The sequence below is a fragment of the Staurois parvus genome, unplaced genomic scaffold, assembly GCF_062004578.1.
Source record: "Staurois parvus isolate SC_StPar_1 unplaced genomic scaffold, SC_StPar_1.0 ptg002433l, whole genome shotgun sequence".
NCBI lineage: Eukaryota > Metazoa > Chordata > Amphibia > Anura > Ranidae > Staurois > Staurois parvus.
Genome location: NW_028320229.1, coordinates 1 through 18,498, shown reverse-complemented (window position 1 = coordinate 18,498; position 18,498 = coordinate 1). Strand labels below are relative to the sequence as shown.

Here is an 18,498-nt window from a genome sequence, read left to right as displayed (position 1 = left end):
ATAATAGGACTGACACGTTCTAAATAAAAGGGCACAAAAAGCGCCGCGCAAAGAAAACTGTGACAAAATCAAAAAGCAAAAAAAAAATGTGCAAAATTAATCATACAAGGTGCATGAAACTAAAAATGCACCTTATAATCAGGATTTTTGCCAGTGAAAAATGCACAGTGGAAATAAATGTGCGTCAATAAGCACAAAAAATAATTAAAGCAACGTGACATATAACAAATAATGAGTGACCATCAAAATAAACATAAGTGATCGGCATAAAATCGGCATAAAGTCCATGTAAATAGACCGCCAACTCAAAACGAACAAAGCAATTGGGTGAAATGAATGATAGATCTGTCACCGGCAAAATTGCCTCCTCACCTCCACGCCAAAACCCCAAGGGGCCACACAGCTTTCAGGCCTTACACTCCCAGGGCCCTTAAAAGATATCCAAGATGATAGAATCGCACCGATCACAGGAATATGACCTTCCTCACCGTATAACTGTAATGATTTCAGTAGTGTTGAAACTGGTAATCCTTTTTATGTATTGATATGGGTTTATACTTCCAGGGTGAACCAAAATGGCATCAACCATCATCACGCTCCACTAATGGACCAACTATATTGCACTTAGTTTGGTCTGGGTTCAGGCCTTTTCATTTTTATGTATTTTTTATGTTCACTTGCTGATTATTACTCACATTGTCTTTATCACAGTTCATATTGCACCTAATTAGGTCTTATCACCTCTGTTTTGGAGTTATTTTTTCTGTGTCCCCACTCTTCGAATTATTGTGTCCTTTGTACTATTGATACTAGCACAATTTAAATTGTTGTTTAGTGAGGTCCAACAGTTTAAAATGTAATAAAGCAAACCCAGGATCCCTAGGCAGGTGGGTCTCAAACAATCTGTGTAAAAGTGTGAACACTTTTGTCCAAAAAGCGTCCCAGCATGGGACAGCTCCACCGAATATGGAAGACATCCTCAGGTACTTGGCAACCTCAAAAACAAAGAGAAGCCGCCTTCCCAGCGTAAAAGGCTATCAATGGAGTAATTTGGGCAGCCTGATAATATTTTAGAAAATTAGGCACGCCTAGTCTGCCATAGCGCCTGTGGATGAACATAGTTCTGTGGGATACGTGGGGTTTGTGATTGTGCCAGATAAATGACATAGCATGGTTTTGGAAGGATTTGAGCATAAACTAGAAAAGCTACAATTTCTGGGGAAATTGTGTGAAGTCTTCTTGCCTCCACCAACTGGAGTGGGCGGAGTAACTGGGTGGAGTGGCTTGCCATCTTCAAACGATTGTAGTTTAAAAATGATAAATCCTACACCAAAGAGCTTTATATTGTGAGAATCACAAGACCCAGACCTACATTTTGATGCATAGTATGTCTCTGAAATATTAAAAATGAAGGCACAGTCGCAGTTTAGAAATTGCCCTTCAAATTAGAGGTGGCTAGAGTGGAGTTTCAATGAATGTCAATGGGCAGCATGAGTTGCAAACAAATGGTCATATTGTGAAAACTATCAGGACTATAGCTTAGCCGTGGACATTGTTAGTGGCAGCAGGGATAGCTGAACGTTTTGATATAGGATTTGTGTAGGTGGGCTTGAAAATGAGGGAGTGATGGCAGTTTAGAAATCATGTCCTGATTTTTCAGCTCCCACTCTAGCTTTTGTCAGCTCCCACTCTAGTTTTGAACATTCCGCCATTCATTCCTATGGGACCAATTTCACCACAAAAACGCCAATATTTCGTGAACCATTCGGCGAAACGTTCCACAAAGTAATAGCACACCAATCGGGAACAATCCGCACGTTTCGGTATTACTGTCTATGTAGTGTAAAAACTGTGGGAGGAGTTAAGGTGGTAAATTTGGCTATAATAATAAGAATATATACAGTCATGGCCGAAATTGTTGGCACCCTTGATATTTTTCCTGAAAATCAAGTATTTCACACAAAAAAGGTATTGCATTAACACATGTTTTGCTATACACATGTTTATTCCCTTTGTATGTATTGGAACAAATATAAAACAGAGGCAGAAAAGCAAATATGACATAATGTCACACAAAACCCCAAAAATGGGCTGGACAAAAGTATTGGCACCCTTAACTTAATATTTGGTTGCACACCCTTTGGAAAACATAACTGAAATCAGTCGCTTCCTATAACCATCAATAAGCTTCTGACACCTCTCACCCGGAATTTTGGACCACTCTTCCTTTGCAAACAGCTCCAGGTCTCTCTTATTGGAAGGACACCTTTTCCCAACAGCAATTTTAAGATCTCTCCACAGGTGTTCAATGGGATTTAGATCTGGGCTCATTGCTGGCCACTTCAGAACTCTCCAGCGCTTCTTTGCCATCCATTTCTGAGTGCTTTTTCACGTATGTTTGGGGTCATTGTCCTGCTGGAAGACCCAGGATCTTGGACGCAAACCCAGCTTTCTGACACTGGGCCCTACAGTGCGACCCAAAATCCTTTGGTAATCCTCAGATTTCATGATGCCTTGCACACAGTCAAGGCACCCAGTGCCAGAGGCAGCAAAACAACCCCAAAACATCATTGAACCTCCACCATATTTTACCGTAGGTACTGTGTTTTGTTCTTTGTAGGCCTCATTCCGTTTTCGGTAAACAGTAGAATGATGTGCTTTACCGAAAAGCTCTATCTTGGTCTCATCTGTCCACAAGACGTTTTCCCAGAAGGCTTTTGGCTTACTCAAGTACATTTTGGCAAACTGTAGTCTTGCTTTTTTATGTCTCTGTGTCAGCAGTGGGGTCCTCCTGGGTCTCCTGCCATAGCGTTTCATTTCATTTAAATGTCGACGGATAGTTCGCGCTGACACTGATGCTCCCTGAGCCTGCAGGACAGCTTGAATGTCTTTGGAACATGTTTGGGGCTGCTTATCCACCATCCGGACTATTCTGCGTTGCAATCTTTCATCAATTTTCCTCATCCGTCCACGACCAGGGAGATTAGCTACAGTGCCATGGGTTGCAAACTTCTTGATAATGTTGCGCACTGTGGACAAAGGCAAATCTAGTTCTCTGGAGATGGACTTGTAACCTTGAGATTGTTGATATTTTGCCACAATTTTGGTTCTCAGGTCCTCAGACAGTTCTCGTCTCCTCTTTCTGTTGTCCATGCTTAGTGTGGCACAGACAGACACACAATGCAAAGGTTAAGTGAACGTCTCTCCTTTTTATCTGCTTTCAGGTGTGATTTCTATATTGCCCACACCTGTTACTTGCCCCAGGTGAGTTTACAGGAGCATCACATGCTTGTAACATTCTTATTTATCCGCAGTTGTGAAAGGGTGCCAATACTTTTGTCCAGCCCATTTTTGGAGGTTTGTGTGACATTATGTCGAATTTGCTTTCTTTCCTCCCTTTTTTTGTTTTGTCCCAATACACACAAAGGGAATAAACATGTGTATAGCAAAACATGTGTTAATGCAATACGTTTCGTGAGAAATACATGATTTCCTGGAGAAATATCAAGGGTGCCAACAATTTCGGCCATGACTGTATGTGAGATAACAGTAAGTGGTCTTGCCATGCAAGAACACTTAATGAGGGGATGGGAATAGGGAGAGTTTTGAAAACGTACAAGAGTTTTGGCAAGGACACAAAAGAGTCTGTATTTTGAAGGATACTGAATGAAAAAAAAATTCTTAAAACATTTTAATCAGTTGCAAAAAACTAAAAAGTGTGGGGTAGCCATATAGTTCATACCTGACCTATATTATAGATAGAAGTCTGATATTAATTTTTTGGAGGCACGCTGAAACAAACACGGTGACCTGTACTCGTACATCTTTCCACGTATGACACTTCCCAGGCCAGCTGCTGAAAGCCAACAAACTGGCTGGTAATGCTGTCTGATGTCATTGACCACATTCTGTATGGTCATTACCATATTTGCTCAGTGACATCAGATAGGATTCCCCAGATATGTTTACAAACAGAAGACTGCAGTGCAGGAACCTTCGTTTAGGGGCAATATACATATAATTTTTAGATGTCAATCTTTCTGGAGTACATCCTACAGGCTTCCTGCTTCAGGTGCACGTTAACACATTTCCTTTAAATCAATTCCTTTCTTGGGGGATGTTTTATGTTTAATGTTTCCCACATTAAAAGACCCACTCCTCACTGAACATTTTTCTTTTTTTTTTCATTTGCATTGGAACCAGTACCCAGCTACCTACGTGCTTTTTTACCACAATCTTGCAAAAATGCTTGACAAAGACAAGAAAAATTTACAAGATTTGGCTCCCGTAGTGGGGATTGCTATTTTTTTTTCAATTGCTCAATGATCATCCAGCAAACTGAACCTTCGCCCATCACTATGTACCATGTACAAGTTCAACAATCAGTCCAAATGAATGTAGTATATCTTTTACCATCAGAGGAAAAATTATTGCAGCATCTGTTGATTTTAATATCCATAAAATGATCAAACAACATATCTGAATTAGGGTGAATAGATGAACTTTCCGGAGAGGAACATGGCGAAGGTAAATTAGGTCTGGCTGATGCTTAGGTGTAACAAACAGTAACTTCAATCGTTCCATGAACTGTAAAGATAAAAAGATAGAAGAAAGAAGTAGCAAAAATGCAATAAAATAATTTTAGATAAGATTTCTGCAGATAGCAGCAACAACATACCCAGTTTGGATTGGAACAGTAAGGCCTAAACTACACTTTGAATTTAATTAGTTGCAGAAAAGAATGACCTCATCATCATCATTTCAATGCACTGCGAATGAACCAAATGTCAATACTAAATGGGATCAAGAATATAGTTTAGCCCAAAATGGTTGTTTATACTATTAGAAAAAAAATAGACATGGCTAGTAAATACACCAATACTGTACACAATGAAAAGTAGCAATGAGGGATAACTATTGTTTTTAATTAACAGCAGTTGACAAAACATATTAAATTTTTTGTATCAAGTAGTGTTTTGAAAGATCTTACATGTTACTTTTTTACAAACAGCCCATTACAAACATACTCCCCACTCCTCCAATTTTACCCCAAAACTGTGAAAGGGGACAATACACATACACATCAAAAAGATGTTAAAGGAGAAATTCACCCAAAAGGGGAAGTTCCACTTTTTTCATGATTCCACCCTTCTCTGTCACATTTGGATGGCATTTTGTTACCTAGTTTTGTCAGGTTTCCACTCTCACTTCTACTCGGATCATCTATTCGATCTGATCAAAAGTTCCCTCTGCCCATAGCCTTCTGGGACACATCACAGGATTATAAACAAAGCACAGCATGGCTTGCGCATGCACAGTGAGCAGCTGGCAGTGAAGCCGAAAGAGTCATAGCCAGCTGCAGACAGTCAACATGCCGACGTTGGAAACTGAAGACCAGTGAAGAAATCAGCCCAGGTGAGGACAACGCTGGATCCTTGGGCAGGTGAGTTTCTGTTTACTAAAAGTCAGCAGCTACAGTTTTTGTAGCTGCAGTCTTTTAATGTTCACCCACCTTATTGATGCTCCTCTTTAAGCAGTAGCTTAAATACAGAGATGTGGCAATACAACAGTCATGTCAGAAATGCAGCAATATTAATTGCAATTCTCCAGAAATATCATAATATCATAGAACAAATAGAAGGATCCTTATATTATACAGGTGAAAGACATGGAGGATCCCCTGGACCTGAATCGTACCCAGGACTCAGCTGTGAGTAATCCTACCTCCAATAGGGCCTCCCCAGCTTCCACAGAGTCCCACATGGAGTGGACTATGGCTGATTTACTTCTTGCTTAGCATGGAGAGCAACCTCAAAGCCCTGCCCCTCCTGATCTTGCAGAGGGGTTTGTATCCCCTAGTCCCGTCGATGTGCAATCTTTGTTTGACAAGTTCTCTGACCTCTTGGACAAGGTCCAAGAATTGACCAGAATGGTTTCCCAAATTACTACTGATATCAAAGTATCCTGGGATCCTGCATTTGAGACCATTGAATGGGATCCATCATAGGATGGATCTCACCATGACCTCAACTACCTCAAAATACTGCACATATTGAAGATTTTTAGGAGGAAAGAAGAGGAAAAAGAAAGAAAGAAGGAAGAGGAAAAAGAAAGAAAGGAGGAAGAGGAAAAAGAAAGAAGGAAGAGGAAAAAGAAAGAAAGAAGGAAGAGGAAAAGAAAGAAAGAAAGAAAGAAGGAAGAGGAAAAAGAGAGAAAGAAGGAAGGGGAAAAAGAGAGAAGGAAGGAAGGGGAGAAAGAAAGAAGGAAGGAAGGGGAGAAAGAAAGAGAAAAAGAAGGAAGGGGAGAAAAAAGGAAGGAAGGGGAGAAAAAAGGAAGGAAAGGGAGAAAAAAGGAAGGAAGGGGAGTAAGAAAGAAAGAAAGAAAGAAAGAAAGAAAGAAAGAAAGAAAGAAAGAAAGAAAGGGGAGAAAGAAAGACTGGAGACTTAACAAAGATAAAAGTTTAACTCCCCTACATTAGAAAGGGGAGACAGGATGGGGCTAACATGCTTGAGTCATACCCTAAAATAGGAATCATCAGTTGGGGAAACCTACGTCAGATTCCAAGGCATTATAGAGGCCAGGGGGCTTTTAAGGGGGGGATGGCAGAAATGGGAATTGGATAATAGTATATGAGAATACCCATTCTGTCAGTCTACAGGTAAAGAGAAGGAGGATGGAGAAGAAAAGTTACAAAAAGAGATGAGTTTCGCATTTGAGCCCTATCATGCTTCACAGTTTACGAACCTGGGATTCTGTAAAATATTTGGGTAATTTGATTTCATAATTTCTACCTCTTTTGCCAATTACGCATAATTCTTTATTTCCGCCAGGCCTAGAACATCCTCCTTCTTTCTCTTGGTGGACCTCCCATGGCTTTGGTATTGTACATGATTTTCTGAGCGCTCATACGTTTCCATCATGGGAGTCTCTTCGAGAATCAAGGGGGGTCCTGCCACGGGAATATTATCGGTATTTGCAATTGTGCCACTGGGTCCTATCCCTCCGTCGTACCTCTACATACCCTTACCACAAAACGCCCTTTGAGCACAATTGTCATCATTCCACAGGGTCCCCTGGTCTCATTTCTGTAATTTATGCCTCCCTTAACAGTAGGTCCTTCTCACCACCCCTGTCTTATGTCTCTCAATGGGAGCGAGAACTGGGTGTCTTGATTGCGGCAGAGGATTGGTGTAGGGTCTGGGGGATGGTGGCGAAATGTTCATTCAATACAGTCATTCTTGAGGCAGCCTACGGTCCCGGCTTGAGTCCCGGCTCGGACTGCTCACTTTAATACGACTGGCGGAGATAGGTGTTTCCGGAACTTTGGTCTACGCGGGGACATCTTGCACATCTGGTGGTCGTACCCACGACCAGAGGCTTCTGGTCTAGGGTTTTTGGTTTGCTACAAATGCTATTTCATATTACGGTCCGTAGGGTTGTGGCCCTCCTGCGTTATCCAATTTTGGGACTGTCAAGGTCTTAGCAGAAATTGGTATCCTACCTATTTATTTTGGCCAAACGTGCTATAGCTCAAGCTTGGAGAACCCCTTTGGTTGTCTTCCAGGGGGTGAAGACCCGGATGAATGCTATGTTGATCAATGAACAGATGTCTAGCATTCTTCATGATTCTCATCCGAGATTCCTTAAGGTTTGGGAACCTTGGATATGTTACTCCTTGCCATCCCTGCCTCTTACTAGTTATGGCCTCTTATAGTCACTGCCTGTGCTAGCCCTGGATCCGTGATTCTTCTAGTTTCCCTTTCCTCCATGTTTTCTGTCTGATTCTTTTTTTTTTGTTTTTTAGTTTTATTTTCTTTTTCATTTCTTCTAACTTTTTTTTCTTTCCTCTTCTTTTTCCGGTAATATGTTGGATTACTGCTGCTAATATTTGGTTCGGCTTTTTGCTGTCCCGCCTTCGTTATTTGACTAATGCAAGTCAGCTGGATGTATCTGTTTATGTGTTATTGTTCTGCTCTGCTTCTGCATGGGCGTATCTTGAGCTTGTTGTATTCTTAAAACAAAACTTTCTTAATAAAAAAAATTGAAACAGAAAAAGAGATGAGTTTAATTAATATTATGACCTACAATGTAAAGGGTTTAAACTCACCTACTAAAAGACATAAGGTTTTGAGGGAAGTGCATTAATATTATATAGATGTGGTTCTCCTGCAAGAGATACATCTGACCTATGATACTAATGTTAAGATATACTCAACAAAATATCCTCATTGGTATTATGCTGATCCACCAATAAAGAGGGCTAAAGGAGTTGCAATTGGATTTTTTAAAAATATAGGTTTTAAGGTGGAGGAGAAACTAGTAGATCCAGAGGGCCGGTATCTGTGACTAAGAGGAGAAATGCAGGGGCAGAAATATACATTAGTCAATATATATTGCCCAAATAAAAACCCAGAAAAGTTTTTGCAGAACGTACTAGGTAAAATAACGGATTTCCAGAAAGGTAGACTAATTGTAGCGGGTGACTTTAATCTATGCCTAGATCCGTGGATGGATTCATCCTCTGGTACGCTGAAGGAGGGAGGAAGGAAATTAAGAGCTCTAAAAAAGAGGTTATTTCAAAATCAATTAATAGATGGAGATGGAGAGTGAAACAACCTAGAGAGAGGATTACACCTTCTACTCGTCTGTGCATTGATTATATTCACGGTTAGATTATATCCTGAGCACAGACAATTAGAATCGTTAATGAAATCCGATATAAAGGTGAGGTCTTTATCAGACCAAGCCCCTGTTATAGCGAGTCTGTGGATGGGAGGAGATCTAAATAGTAGGGCAAGGTGGAGATTAAATGAATTACTTATACGGGATCCGATAGTGGAGGGAAGGTTAAAAGAAGAAATGAAGGAATTTTTTGCCCTGAATTAAACAAAAGAAATATCGGTGGCCACTATCTGGGAGACACATAAAGCATATATGAAGGGAATTCTGATAGCTTTGGGGATAAAAAAAAAAAGGAAGAACGAAAGAGAAAAAAAAAGGAGGTAACGGAAGAGTTATATAAATTAGAACAGAATCACAAAAGGAAACAGGAAGAAGATGCATATCAGAGGATCATCCTTAAAAGAGAGGAATTAAAAGATTTAATGGAGCAGGAGACTAGGAGAATCTTCAACAGCGTCTCAAAAGATAGATGTAGATGGGGGAATAGGCCAGGGAAATACCTGATGAAAAAGTTGGAGAAGAAATCTAAAAATTATATAGAAAAGAATTAAGAACAAGAATGGGGAACTGGTATATTCCACGACAGATATAGCTAATATGTTCCAAAAGTTCTATAGTAAGCTTTATGAGGTGAACCCTAAGGATCAGAAAGGAAAGGAGGAAGAGAAGAATAGGAAAAAGTTAGAATTCCTTAAAGAAGCACAACTACTAAGATTAGCAGAAGATAAATTGTTAGCCCTGGAGAATATCATATCACAAGAGGAAATTAGAGAGGCCCTTTCGAGTATGGTGGGAGGAAAGAGTCCAGGACCCGATGGTTATACAGTAGGATATTATAAAAAATTTAAGGAAATACTGGTACCAAAACTCTGTAAATATATGAATGCATTAGGAGAGGGGACAGAAATGAGAAAGGAATCACTTCATGCACATATAACAGTTGTCCATAGCCTCCCTGGTGGTATTCCCGAGCGTAGCTCGGGGTAAAGTTTCAGTACCACAAGCGGTAATTCCGAGCTAAACTCGGGCTTACCATGCGGCGCTGCTCCACAATCCCTCGATCACTTACCTTGTCCTGCGCTCCCGCGATGTCCCTCCTGCAGTGTCCCCGGCAATGTAATCCGGCGGATGCCGGCATCTGTCATCTGGGTTCCGTCCCCTGCAAGCGCCCGGACGTACGGGGAACAGAACGGCGGGAAGTTTGAAAATTACAAAAAGTGACATTCACTAAAATCACATAGTAAAACATTACTGTATCAAACCATTCACATACATTTTGTCCCTAATGCTTTGTCCTGTGCCCTGCCTGCATTTTTACTGTTCTTTCTGCCTGGAAACTGAGAGACGTCCATGGTGTCCAAAAAGCATCCCTTTAGGTCAAAAGCGGTTTTAGACCAGCTAGAGAACAGCGATAGTAAATCAGAACCACTTGCAGAATTGAGTGATAATGATTCATGGGGAAATTCATCATTAGACACTGAAAACGATTTTGCGACTTTGCTCAGTGATGTGCAAACTTGGTGCTATATTTCAAATTTCAGTGTTTTTGGTTTGATTATATTATTGAATTAAATTTATTATTATATTATTATTTTTTATGATTATTTAAATTATAATTTATGATTTCGGGTTTCAAGTTTTATCCGACCCGGGATGTTTACTAGACTCTTGTTTGGACAGATTTAAGTGAGTTATTCCTAAAAATTACAGGCCTACAAAAAAAAAAAAATACATATTTCCATGCAAAAAAATTTTACCGCTTTGAGCACAGAATTATGGACATAATCAGACCGCTAGGGAGGTTAAAGAAGGAAAGGACAGTGCACAATGTGCTAGTTATAGACCATTATAGTCATTGTTAAATATTGATACAAAGCTATGTGAGAAAGTACTTGCCACTAGGTTGAAAGAACTGATGCCAGAGTGGATACATCTAGATCAGGTGGGATTTGTTCCAGGAAGAGAAGGAAGAGATAATGGTTACAGAAAGTAAAGAAAGGGAAACAGCCGGCAATTATATTGTCAATAGACGCAGAAAAAGCTTTTGATAGAGTACACTGGGGATTTATGATTAATATGCTGGAAGCGTTCAGAATAGGGAGTAAAATGGTAAGATGGATAAAGGGACTTTATAATAAACCCACTGCATCTATTAAAGTGAATGGGTCCTTGTCGAGATCCTTTGAAATGCATAATGGTACTAGACAAAGATGCCCATTGTCGTCATTGTTGTTTGTTATATCTCTGGAACCATTGTTGGCTAAGGTAAGAAAGAATATAGATATTAGGGGAATTGAGGTGGGAGAAGTAGAACATAAGGTGGGAGAAGTAAAAAACATAAGGTAGCAGCGCATGCAGATGACATGTTGTTTTACATTGTGAATCCTAGAATGACACTGCCAAATCTAATGGGATTATGAAGGAGATTTGAAAATAAATCTATTAAAATCTGAGATTTTGAACATCAATACATCAAAAGTAGAAGCAAAGTACCTACAAAAAGAATACCCCTTTATATGGAGAGAGAAAGAATTACGTTATTTAGGAATAAAATTAACTCCTTCAATAAGGAAGGAAGGAAGGAAGATGAGAAAGAAAGAAAGAAAAGGAAGGAAGGAAGGAAGGAAGGAAGGAAGGAAGGAAGGAAGGAAGATGAGAAAGAAAGAAAGAAAGAAAGAAAAGGAAGGAAGGAAGGAAGGAAGGAAGATGAGAAAGAAAAGGAAGGAAGGAAGGAAGGAAGGAAAGAAAAAGGAAAGAAAGAAGGGGAGAAAGAAAGGAAAGAAGGAAGGGGAGAAAAGGAAAGAAGGAAGGGGAGAAAAAAAGGAAAGAAGGAAGGGGAGAAACCTTCCTTCTTTCCTTTTTTTCTCCCCTTCCTTCTGACAAAAGGAAGGAAGATGAGAAAAAGGAAGGACGGAGGAAGGAAGGAAGGAAGGAAGGAAGGAAGGAAGGGGAGAAACAAAGGAAAGAAGGGCAGAGGAGAAAGAAAGGAAAGAAGGAAGGAAGGAGAGAAAGAAAGAAAGAAAGAAGGAATGAAGAGGTGAAAAAGGAAGGGGGGAGGAAGGAAAGAAGGAAGGAAGAAGGGCAGAGGAGAAAGAAAGAAAGGAAGGAAAGAAGGAAGGAAGAAAGGAAGGAAGAGGAGAAAAGGAGGAAGAGGAGAAATGAAGGAAGAGGAGAAATGAAGGAAGAGGAGAAAGGAAGGAAGGAAGGAAGGAAGGAAGGAAGGAAGGCAAGAAAAAAGGAAGGAAGGAAGGAGTGATAGAGAGAAAAAGGAAAGAAGGAAGTGGAGAAAATGGAAAGAAGAAAGGAGAGAAAGAAAGGAAAGATGGAAGGGGAAAAAGAAAGAAAAAAGGAAGGAAGAGGAGGAAAAGGAAGGAAGGAAAAAAGGAAGGAAGGAAAAAAGGAAGGAAGGAAGGAAGGATGGAAGATGAGAAACAAAGGAAAGAAGGAAGAGGAGAAAGAAAGGAAAGCAGGAAGGAAGAGGTGAAAAAGGAAGGAAGGAGGAAGGAAAGGAAAGAAGGAAGAAAGACGGCAGAGGAAAAAGAAAGAAAGGAAGGAAGAGGAGAAAAAAAACAAAAGAAGGAAGGAAGGAAGTAAGGAAGGAAGAAAAAAGGAGAAAAAGGAAAGAAGGAAGGGGAGAAAAAAGAAGGAAGGAAGGGGAGAAAGAAGGAAGGAAGGGGAAAAAGAAGGAAGGAAGGGGAGAAAGAAGGAAGGAAGGGGAGAAAGAAGGAAGGAAGGGGAGAAAAACGAAAGAAGGAAGGGGATAAAGAATGACAAGAAGGAAGGGGATAAAGAATGACAAGAAGGAAGGGGATAAAGAATGACAAGAAGGAAGGGGATAAAGAAAGACAAGAAGGAAGGGGATAAAGAAAGACAAGAAGGGAGGGGATAAAGAAAGACAAGAAGGGAGGGGATAAATAAAGACAAGAAGGGAGGGGATAAAGAAAGACAAGAAGGGAGGGGATAAAGAAAGACAAGAAGGGAGGTGATAAAGAAAGACAAGAAGGGAGGGGATAAAGAAAGACAGAAGGAAAGAAGAGGAGAAAGGAAGGGGAGGAAGGAAGGAAAGAAGGAAGGGGAGGAAGGAAGGAAAGAAGGAAGGGGAGAAAAAAGGAAAGAAGGAAGGGGAGAAAAAAGGAAAGAAGGAAGGGGAGAAAATGGAAAGAAAGAAGGGAATAAAGAAAGGAAAGAAGGAAGGGAAGAAAGAAAGACAAAAGGAAGGAAGAGGAGAAAAAGGAAGGAAGGAAGAGGAAAAAGAAAAAAAGAAAAAGAAGGAAGGAAGGAAGGAAGGAAAAAAGGAAGGAAGGAAAAAAGGAAGGAAGGAAAAAAGGAAGGAAGGAAAAAAGGAAGGAAGGAATAAAGGACGGAAGATGAGAAAAAAAAGAAAGAAGGAAGAGGAGAAAGAAAGGAAAGAAGGAAGGAGAGAAAGAAAGACAAGAAGGAAGGGGAGAAAGAAAGACAAGAAGGAAGGGGAGAAAGAAAGACAAGAAGGAAGGGGAGAAAGAAAGACAAGAAGGAAGGGGAGAAAGAAAGACAAGAAGGGAGGGGATAAAGAAAGACAAGAAGGGAGGGGATAAAGAAAGACAAGAAGGGAGGGGATAAAGAAAGACAAGAAGGGAGGGGATAAAGAAAGACAAGAAGGGAGGGGATAAAGAAAGACAGAAGGAAAGAAGAGGAGAAAGGAAGGAAGGAAGGAAGGGGAGAAAAAAGGAAGGAAGGAAGGAAGGGGAGAAAAAAGGAAGGAAGGAAGGAAGGGGAGAAAAAAGGAAGGAAGGAAGGAAGGGGAGAAAAAAGGAAGGAAGGAAGGAAGGGGAGAAAAAAGGAAGGAAGGAAGGAAGGGGAGAAAAAAGGAAGGAAGGAAGGAAGGAAGGGGAGAAAAAAGGAAGGAAGGAAGGAAGGAAGGGGAGAAAAAAGGAAAGAAGGAAGGAAGGAAGGGGAGAAAAAAGGAAAGAAGGAAGGGGAGAAAAAAGGAAAGAAGGAAGGGGAGAAAAAAGGAAAGAAGGAAGGGGAGAAAAAAGGAAAGAAGGAAGGGGAGAAAAAAGGAAAGAAGGAAGGGGAGAAAAAAGGAAAGAAGGAAGGGGAGAAAGAAAGGAAAGAAGGAAGGGGAGAGAGAATGAAGAAGGAAGGAAGGAAGAGGAGAAAGAAAGGAAAGATGGAAGGCAAGAAGAAAGGAAGGAAGGAGAGAAAAAGGAAAGAAGGAAGGGGAGAAAATGGAAAGAAAGAAGGGAATAAAGAAAGACAAAAGGAAGGGAAGAAAGAAAGACAAAAGGAAGGGGAGAAAGAAAGACAAGAAGGAAGGGGAGAAAGAAAGACAAGAAGGATGGGGATAAAGAAAGACAGAAGGAAGGAAGAGGAGAAAGGAAGGAAGGAGGGAAGGAAGGAAGGAAGGGGAGAAAGGAAGGAAGGAAGGGGAGAAAGGAAGGAAGGAAGGAAGGAAGGAAGGAAGGAAGGAAGGAAAAAAGGGGCGAAAAACTAAAGAAGGAAGGGGAGAAAGAATGACAAGAAGGAAGGGGATAAAGAATGACAAGAAGGAAGGGGATAAAGAAAGACAAGAAGGAAGGAAGGAAGGAAGGAAGGAAGGAAGGAAGGAAGAAAGGAAGGAAGGAAGGAAGGAAGGAAGAAAGCAAGAAAGGAAGGAAGGAAGAAAGCAAGAAAGGAAGAAAGGAAGGAAAGGAAGGAGAGAAAAAGGAAAGAAGGAAGGGGAGAAATAAAGGAAAGAAGGAAGGGGAGAAAAAGGAAAGGAAGGGGAGCAAAAGGAAAGAAGGAAAGGGAGAAAGAAAGGAAAGAAGGAAGGGAAGGGAGAAAGGAAGAGGCGAAATAAAGGAAAGAAGGAAGAGGAGAAAGAAAGGAAAGAAGGAAGGAAGGAAGGAAGGAAGGAAGAGGCGAAATAAAGGAAAGAAGGAAGAGGAGAAAGAAAGGAAAGAAGGAAGGAAGAGGTGAAAAAGGAAGGTAGGAGCAAGGAAAGAAGGAAGGAAGGAGGGCAGAGGAGAAATAAAGGAAGGAAGGAAGGAAGGAAGAGGAGAAAAAAAAGGAAGGAAGGAAAAAAGGAAGGAAGAAAAAAAGGAAGGACGGAAGATGAGAAACAAAGGAAAGAAGGCAGAGGAGAAAGAAACGAAAGAAGGAAGGAAGAAGGGCAGAGGAAAAAAAAAGAAAGAAAGAAAGGAAGGAAGGAAGAGGAGATAAAAACAAAAGAAGGAAGGAAGGAAGGAAGGAAGGAAGGAAGGAAAAAGGAGAAAAAGGAAAGAAGGAAGGGGAGAAAAAAAGAAGGAAGGAAGGAAGGGGAGAAAGAAAGAAAAGGAAGGAAAGAAGAGGAGAAAGGAAGGAAGGATGGAAGGAAGGAAGGAAGGTAGGTAGGAAGGAAGGAAAGATGGAAGGCAAAAAAAAAGGAAGGAAGGGAGGAAGGAAGGAAGGATAGAGAGAAAAAGGAAAGAAGGAAGGGGAGAAAATGGAAAGAAGAAAGGAGAGAAAGAAAGGAAAGATGGAAGGGGAAAAAGAAAGACAAAAAAGGAAGGAAGGAAGGAAGGAAGGAAGGAAGGAAGGAAGGAAGGAAGGAAAAAAGGAAGGAAGAAAGGAAGGACGGAAGATGAGAAACAAAGGAAAGAAGGAAGAGGGGAAAGAAAGGAAAGAAGGAAGAGGTGAAAAAGGAAGGAAGGAGGAAGGAAAGAAGGAAGGAAGAAGGGCAGAGGAAAAAGAAAGACAGGAAGGAAGGAAGAGGAGAAAAAAACAAAAGAAGGAAGGAAGGAAGGAAGGAAGGAAGGACTGTAGATGAGAAAGAAAGGAAAGAAGGAAGAGGAGAAAGAAAGTAAAGAAGGAAGGAAGGAGAGAAAGAAAGACAGCAGGAAGGAAGAGGTGAAAAAGGAAGGAAGGAGGAAGCAAAGAAGGATGGAAGAAGGGCAGAGGAGAAATAGAGAAAGAAAGGAAGGAAGGGGAGAAATAGAGAAAGGAAGGAAGGAAGGAAGGAAGGAAGAGGAGAAAGAAAAAGAGGAAGAAAGGAAGAGGAGAAAAAAAAAAGAGGAAGGAAGGAAGGAAGAAAGGAAGGAAGGAAGGAAGAAAGGAAGGAAGGAAGGGGAGAAAGAAAGGAAAGTAGGAAAGGGAGAAAAAGGAAAAAAGGAAAGGGAGAAAGAAAGGAAAGAAGGAAGGGGAGAAACAAAGACAGAAGGAAGGAAGAGGAGAAAGAAAGGAAGGAAGAGGAGAAAGAAAGGAAGGAAGGAAGGAAGGAAGGAAGGAAGGAAGGAAGGAAGGAAGGAAGGGGAGAAAAACGAAAGAAGGAAGGGGATAAAGAAAGGAAAAAAGGAAGGGGATAAAGAAAGACTAGAAGGAAGGGGATAAAGAAAGACTAGAAGGAAGGGGATAAAGAAAGACAAGAAGGAAGGAAGAGGAGGAAGGAAGGAAGGAAGAAAGGAAGGAAGGAAGAAAGGAAGGGGAGAAAGGAAGGAAGGAAGGGGAGAAAGGAAGGAAGTAAGGAGAGAAGGAAGGAGAGAAAAAGGAAAGAAAGAAGGGGAGAAAGAAAGGAAGGAAGTAAGGAAGAAGGGCAGAGGAAAAAAAAAGAAAGGAAGGAAGGAAGGAAGGAAGAAGAGAAAAACAAAAGAAGGAAGGAAGGAAGGAAGGAAGAAAAAAGGAAAAAAAGGAAAGAAAGAAGGGGAGAAAAAGAAGGAAGGAAGGGGAGAAAGAAAAAAAAGGAAGGAAAGAGGAGAAAGGAAGGAAGGAAGGATAGAGAGAAAATGGAAATAAGGAAGGGGAGAAAATGGAAATAAGGAAGGGGAGAAAATGGAAAGAAGGAAGGAGAGAAAGAAAGACAAAAGGAAGGAAGAGGAGAAAAAGGAAGGAAGGAAGGAAGGAAGGAAGGAAGGAAGGAAGGAAGGACGGACGGAAGATGAGAAACAAAGGAAAGAAGGAAGAGGAGAAAGAAAGGAAAGACGGAAGGAAGAGGTGAAAAAGGAAGGAAGGAGGAAGGAAAGAAGGAAGGAAGGAAGAAGGGCAGAGGAAAAAGAAAGAAAGGAAGGAAGGAAGGAAGAGGAGAAAAAAACAAAAGAAGGAAGGAAGGAAGGAAGGACGGACTGAAGATGAGAAAGAAAGGAAAGAAGGAAGAGGAGAAAGAAAGGAAAGAAGGAAGGAGAGAAAGAAAGACAGCAGGAAGGAAGAGGTGAAAAAAAGAAGGAAGGAGGAAGCAAAGAAGGATGGAAGAAGGGCAGAGGAAAAAGAAAGGAAGGAAGGAAGAGGAGAAATAGAGAAAGAAAAGGAAGGAAGGAAGGAAGGAAGGAAGAGGAGAAAGAAAGGAAGGATGGAAGGAAGGAAAGAGAAAAAAGAAAGAAGGAAGGGGAGAAAGAAAGGAAAGAAGGAAGGAAGAGGTGAAAAAGGAAGGAAGGAGGAAGGAAAGAAGGAAGGAAGGAAGGAAGGAAGGAAGGAAGGAAGGAAGAAGGGCAGAGGAAAAAGAAAGAAAGGAAGGAAGGAAGGAAGGAAGAGGAGAAAAAAAACAAAAGAAGGAAGGAAGGAAGGAAGGAAGGAAGGACTGAAGATGAGAAAGAAAGGAAAGAAGGAAGAGGAGAAAGAAAGGAAAGAAGGAAGGAGAGAAAGAAAGACAGCAGGAAGGAAGAGGTGAAAAAAAGAAGGAAGGAGGAAGCAAAGAAGGATGGAAGAAGGGCAGAGGAAAAAGAAAGGAAGGAAGGAAGAGGAGAAATAGAGAAAGAAAGGAAGGAAGGAAGGAAGGAAGAGGAGAAAGAAAGGAAGGATGGAAGGAAGGAAAGAGAAAAAAGAAAGAAGGAAGGGGAGAAAGAAAGGAAAGAAGGAAGGAGAGAAAGAAAGACAAAAGGAAAGAAGAGGAAAAGAAAAAAGGAAGGAAGGAAGAGGAAAAGAAAAAAGGAAGGAAGGAAGAGGACAAAGAAAAAAGGAAGGAAGGAAGAGGACAAAGGAAGGAAGGAAGGAAAGAAGGAAGGAAGGAAAGAAGGAAGGAAGAGGAGAAAAAAAAAGAGGAAGGAAGGAAGAAAGGAAGGAAGGACGGACGGACGGAAGGGAGGGGAGAAAGAAAGGAAAGAAGGAAAGGGAGAAAAAGGAAAGAAGGAAAGGGAGAAAAAGGAAAGAAGGAAAGGGAGAAAAAGGAAGGAAGGAAGGAAGGAAGAGGAGGAAGGAAGGGGAGGAAGGAAGGAAGAGGAGGAAGGAAGGGGAGAAAGGAAGGAAGAGGAGGAAGGAAGGGGAGAAAGGAAGGAAGAGGAGGAAGGAAGGGGAGAAAGGAAGGAAGAGGAGGAAGGAAGGGGAGAAAGAAAGGAAAGAAGGAAGGGGAGAAAAAGGAAAGAAGGAAGGGGAGAAAAAAAAAGAAAAAAGGAAGGGTTCTCCCCTTCCTTCTTTCCTTTTTTTATCCCCTTCCTTCTGACAAAAGGAAGGAAGATGAGAAAAAGGAAGGACGGAGGAAGGAAGGAAGGAAGGAAGGAAAAGGAGAAACAAAGGAAAGAAGGAAGAGGAGAAAGAAAGGAAAGAAGGAAGGAAGGAGAGAAAGAAAGAAAGAAGGAATGAAGAGGTGAAAAAGGAAGGAGGGAGCAAGGAAAGAAGGAAGGAAGAAGGGCAGAGGAGAAAGAAGGGAAGGAAGGAAGGAAGAAAGGAAGGAAGAAAGGAAGGAAGAGGAGAAAGGAAGGAAGGAAGGAAGGAAGGATGGAAGGCAAGAAGAAAGGAAGGAAGGACTGATAGAGAGAAAAAGGAAAGAAGGGGAGAAAATGGACAGAAGAAAGGAGAGAAAGAAAGGAAAGATGGAAGGGGAAAAAGAAAGAAAAAAGGAAGGAAGAGGAGAAAAAGGAAGTAAGGAAGGAAGGAAGGAAGGAAAAAAGGAAG

General features: G+C 41.0%; 1 protein-coding gene across 1 annotated transcript in view; it reads right to left on the bottom strand.

Moving 5' to 3' along the window:
• The window catches only part of LOC149430881 (anion exchange protein 4-like), a gene marked incomplete at its 5' end in the record, with an annotated part of 36,875 nt that extends 32,288 nt beyond the window's left edge, over positions 1-4,587 (bottom strand). Inside the window, one exon of the mRNA XM_089665960.1 lies at positions 4,414-4,587. Coding sequence (XP_089522086.1) covers positions 4,414-4,587 — 174 coding nt within the window. The remainder of the gene's footprint in view (positions 1-4,413) is intronic.
• Between the last annotated feature and the right edge of the window lie 13,911 nt (positions 4,588-18,498).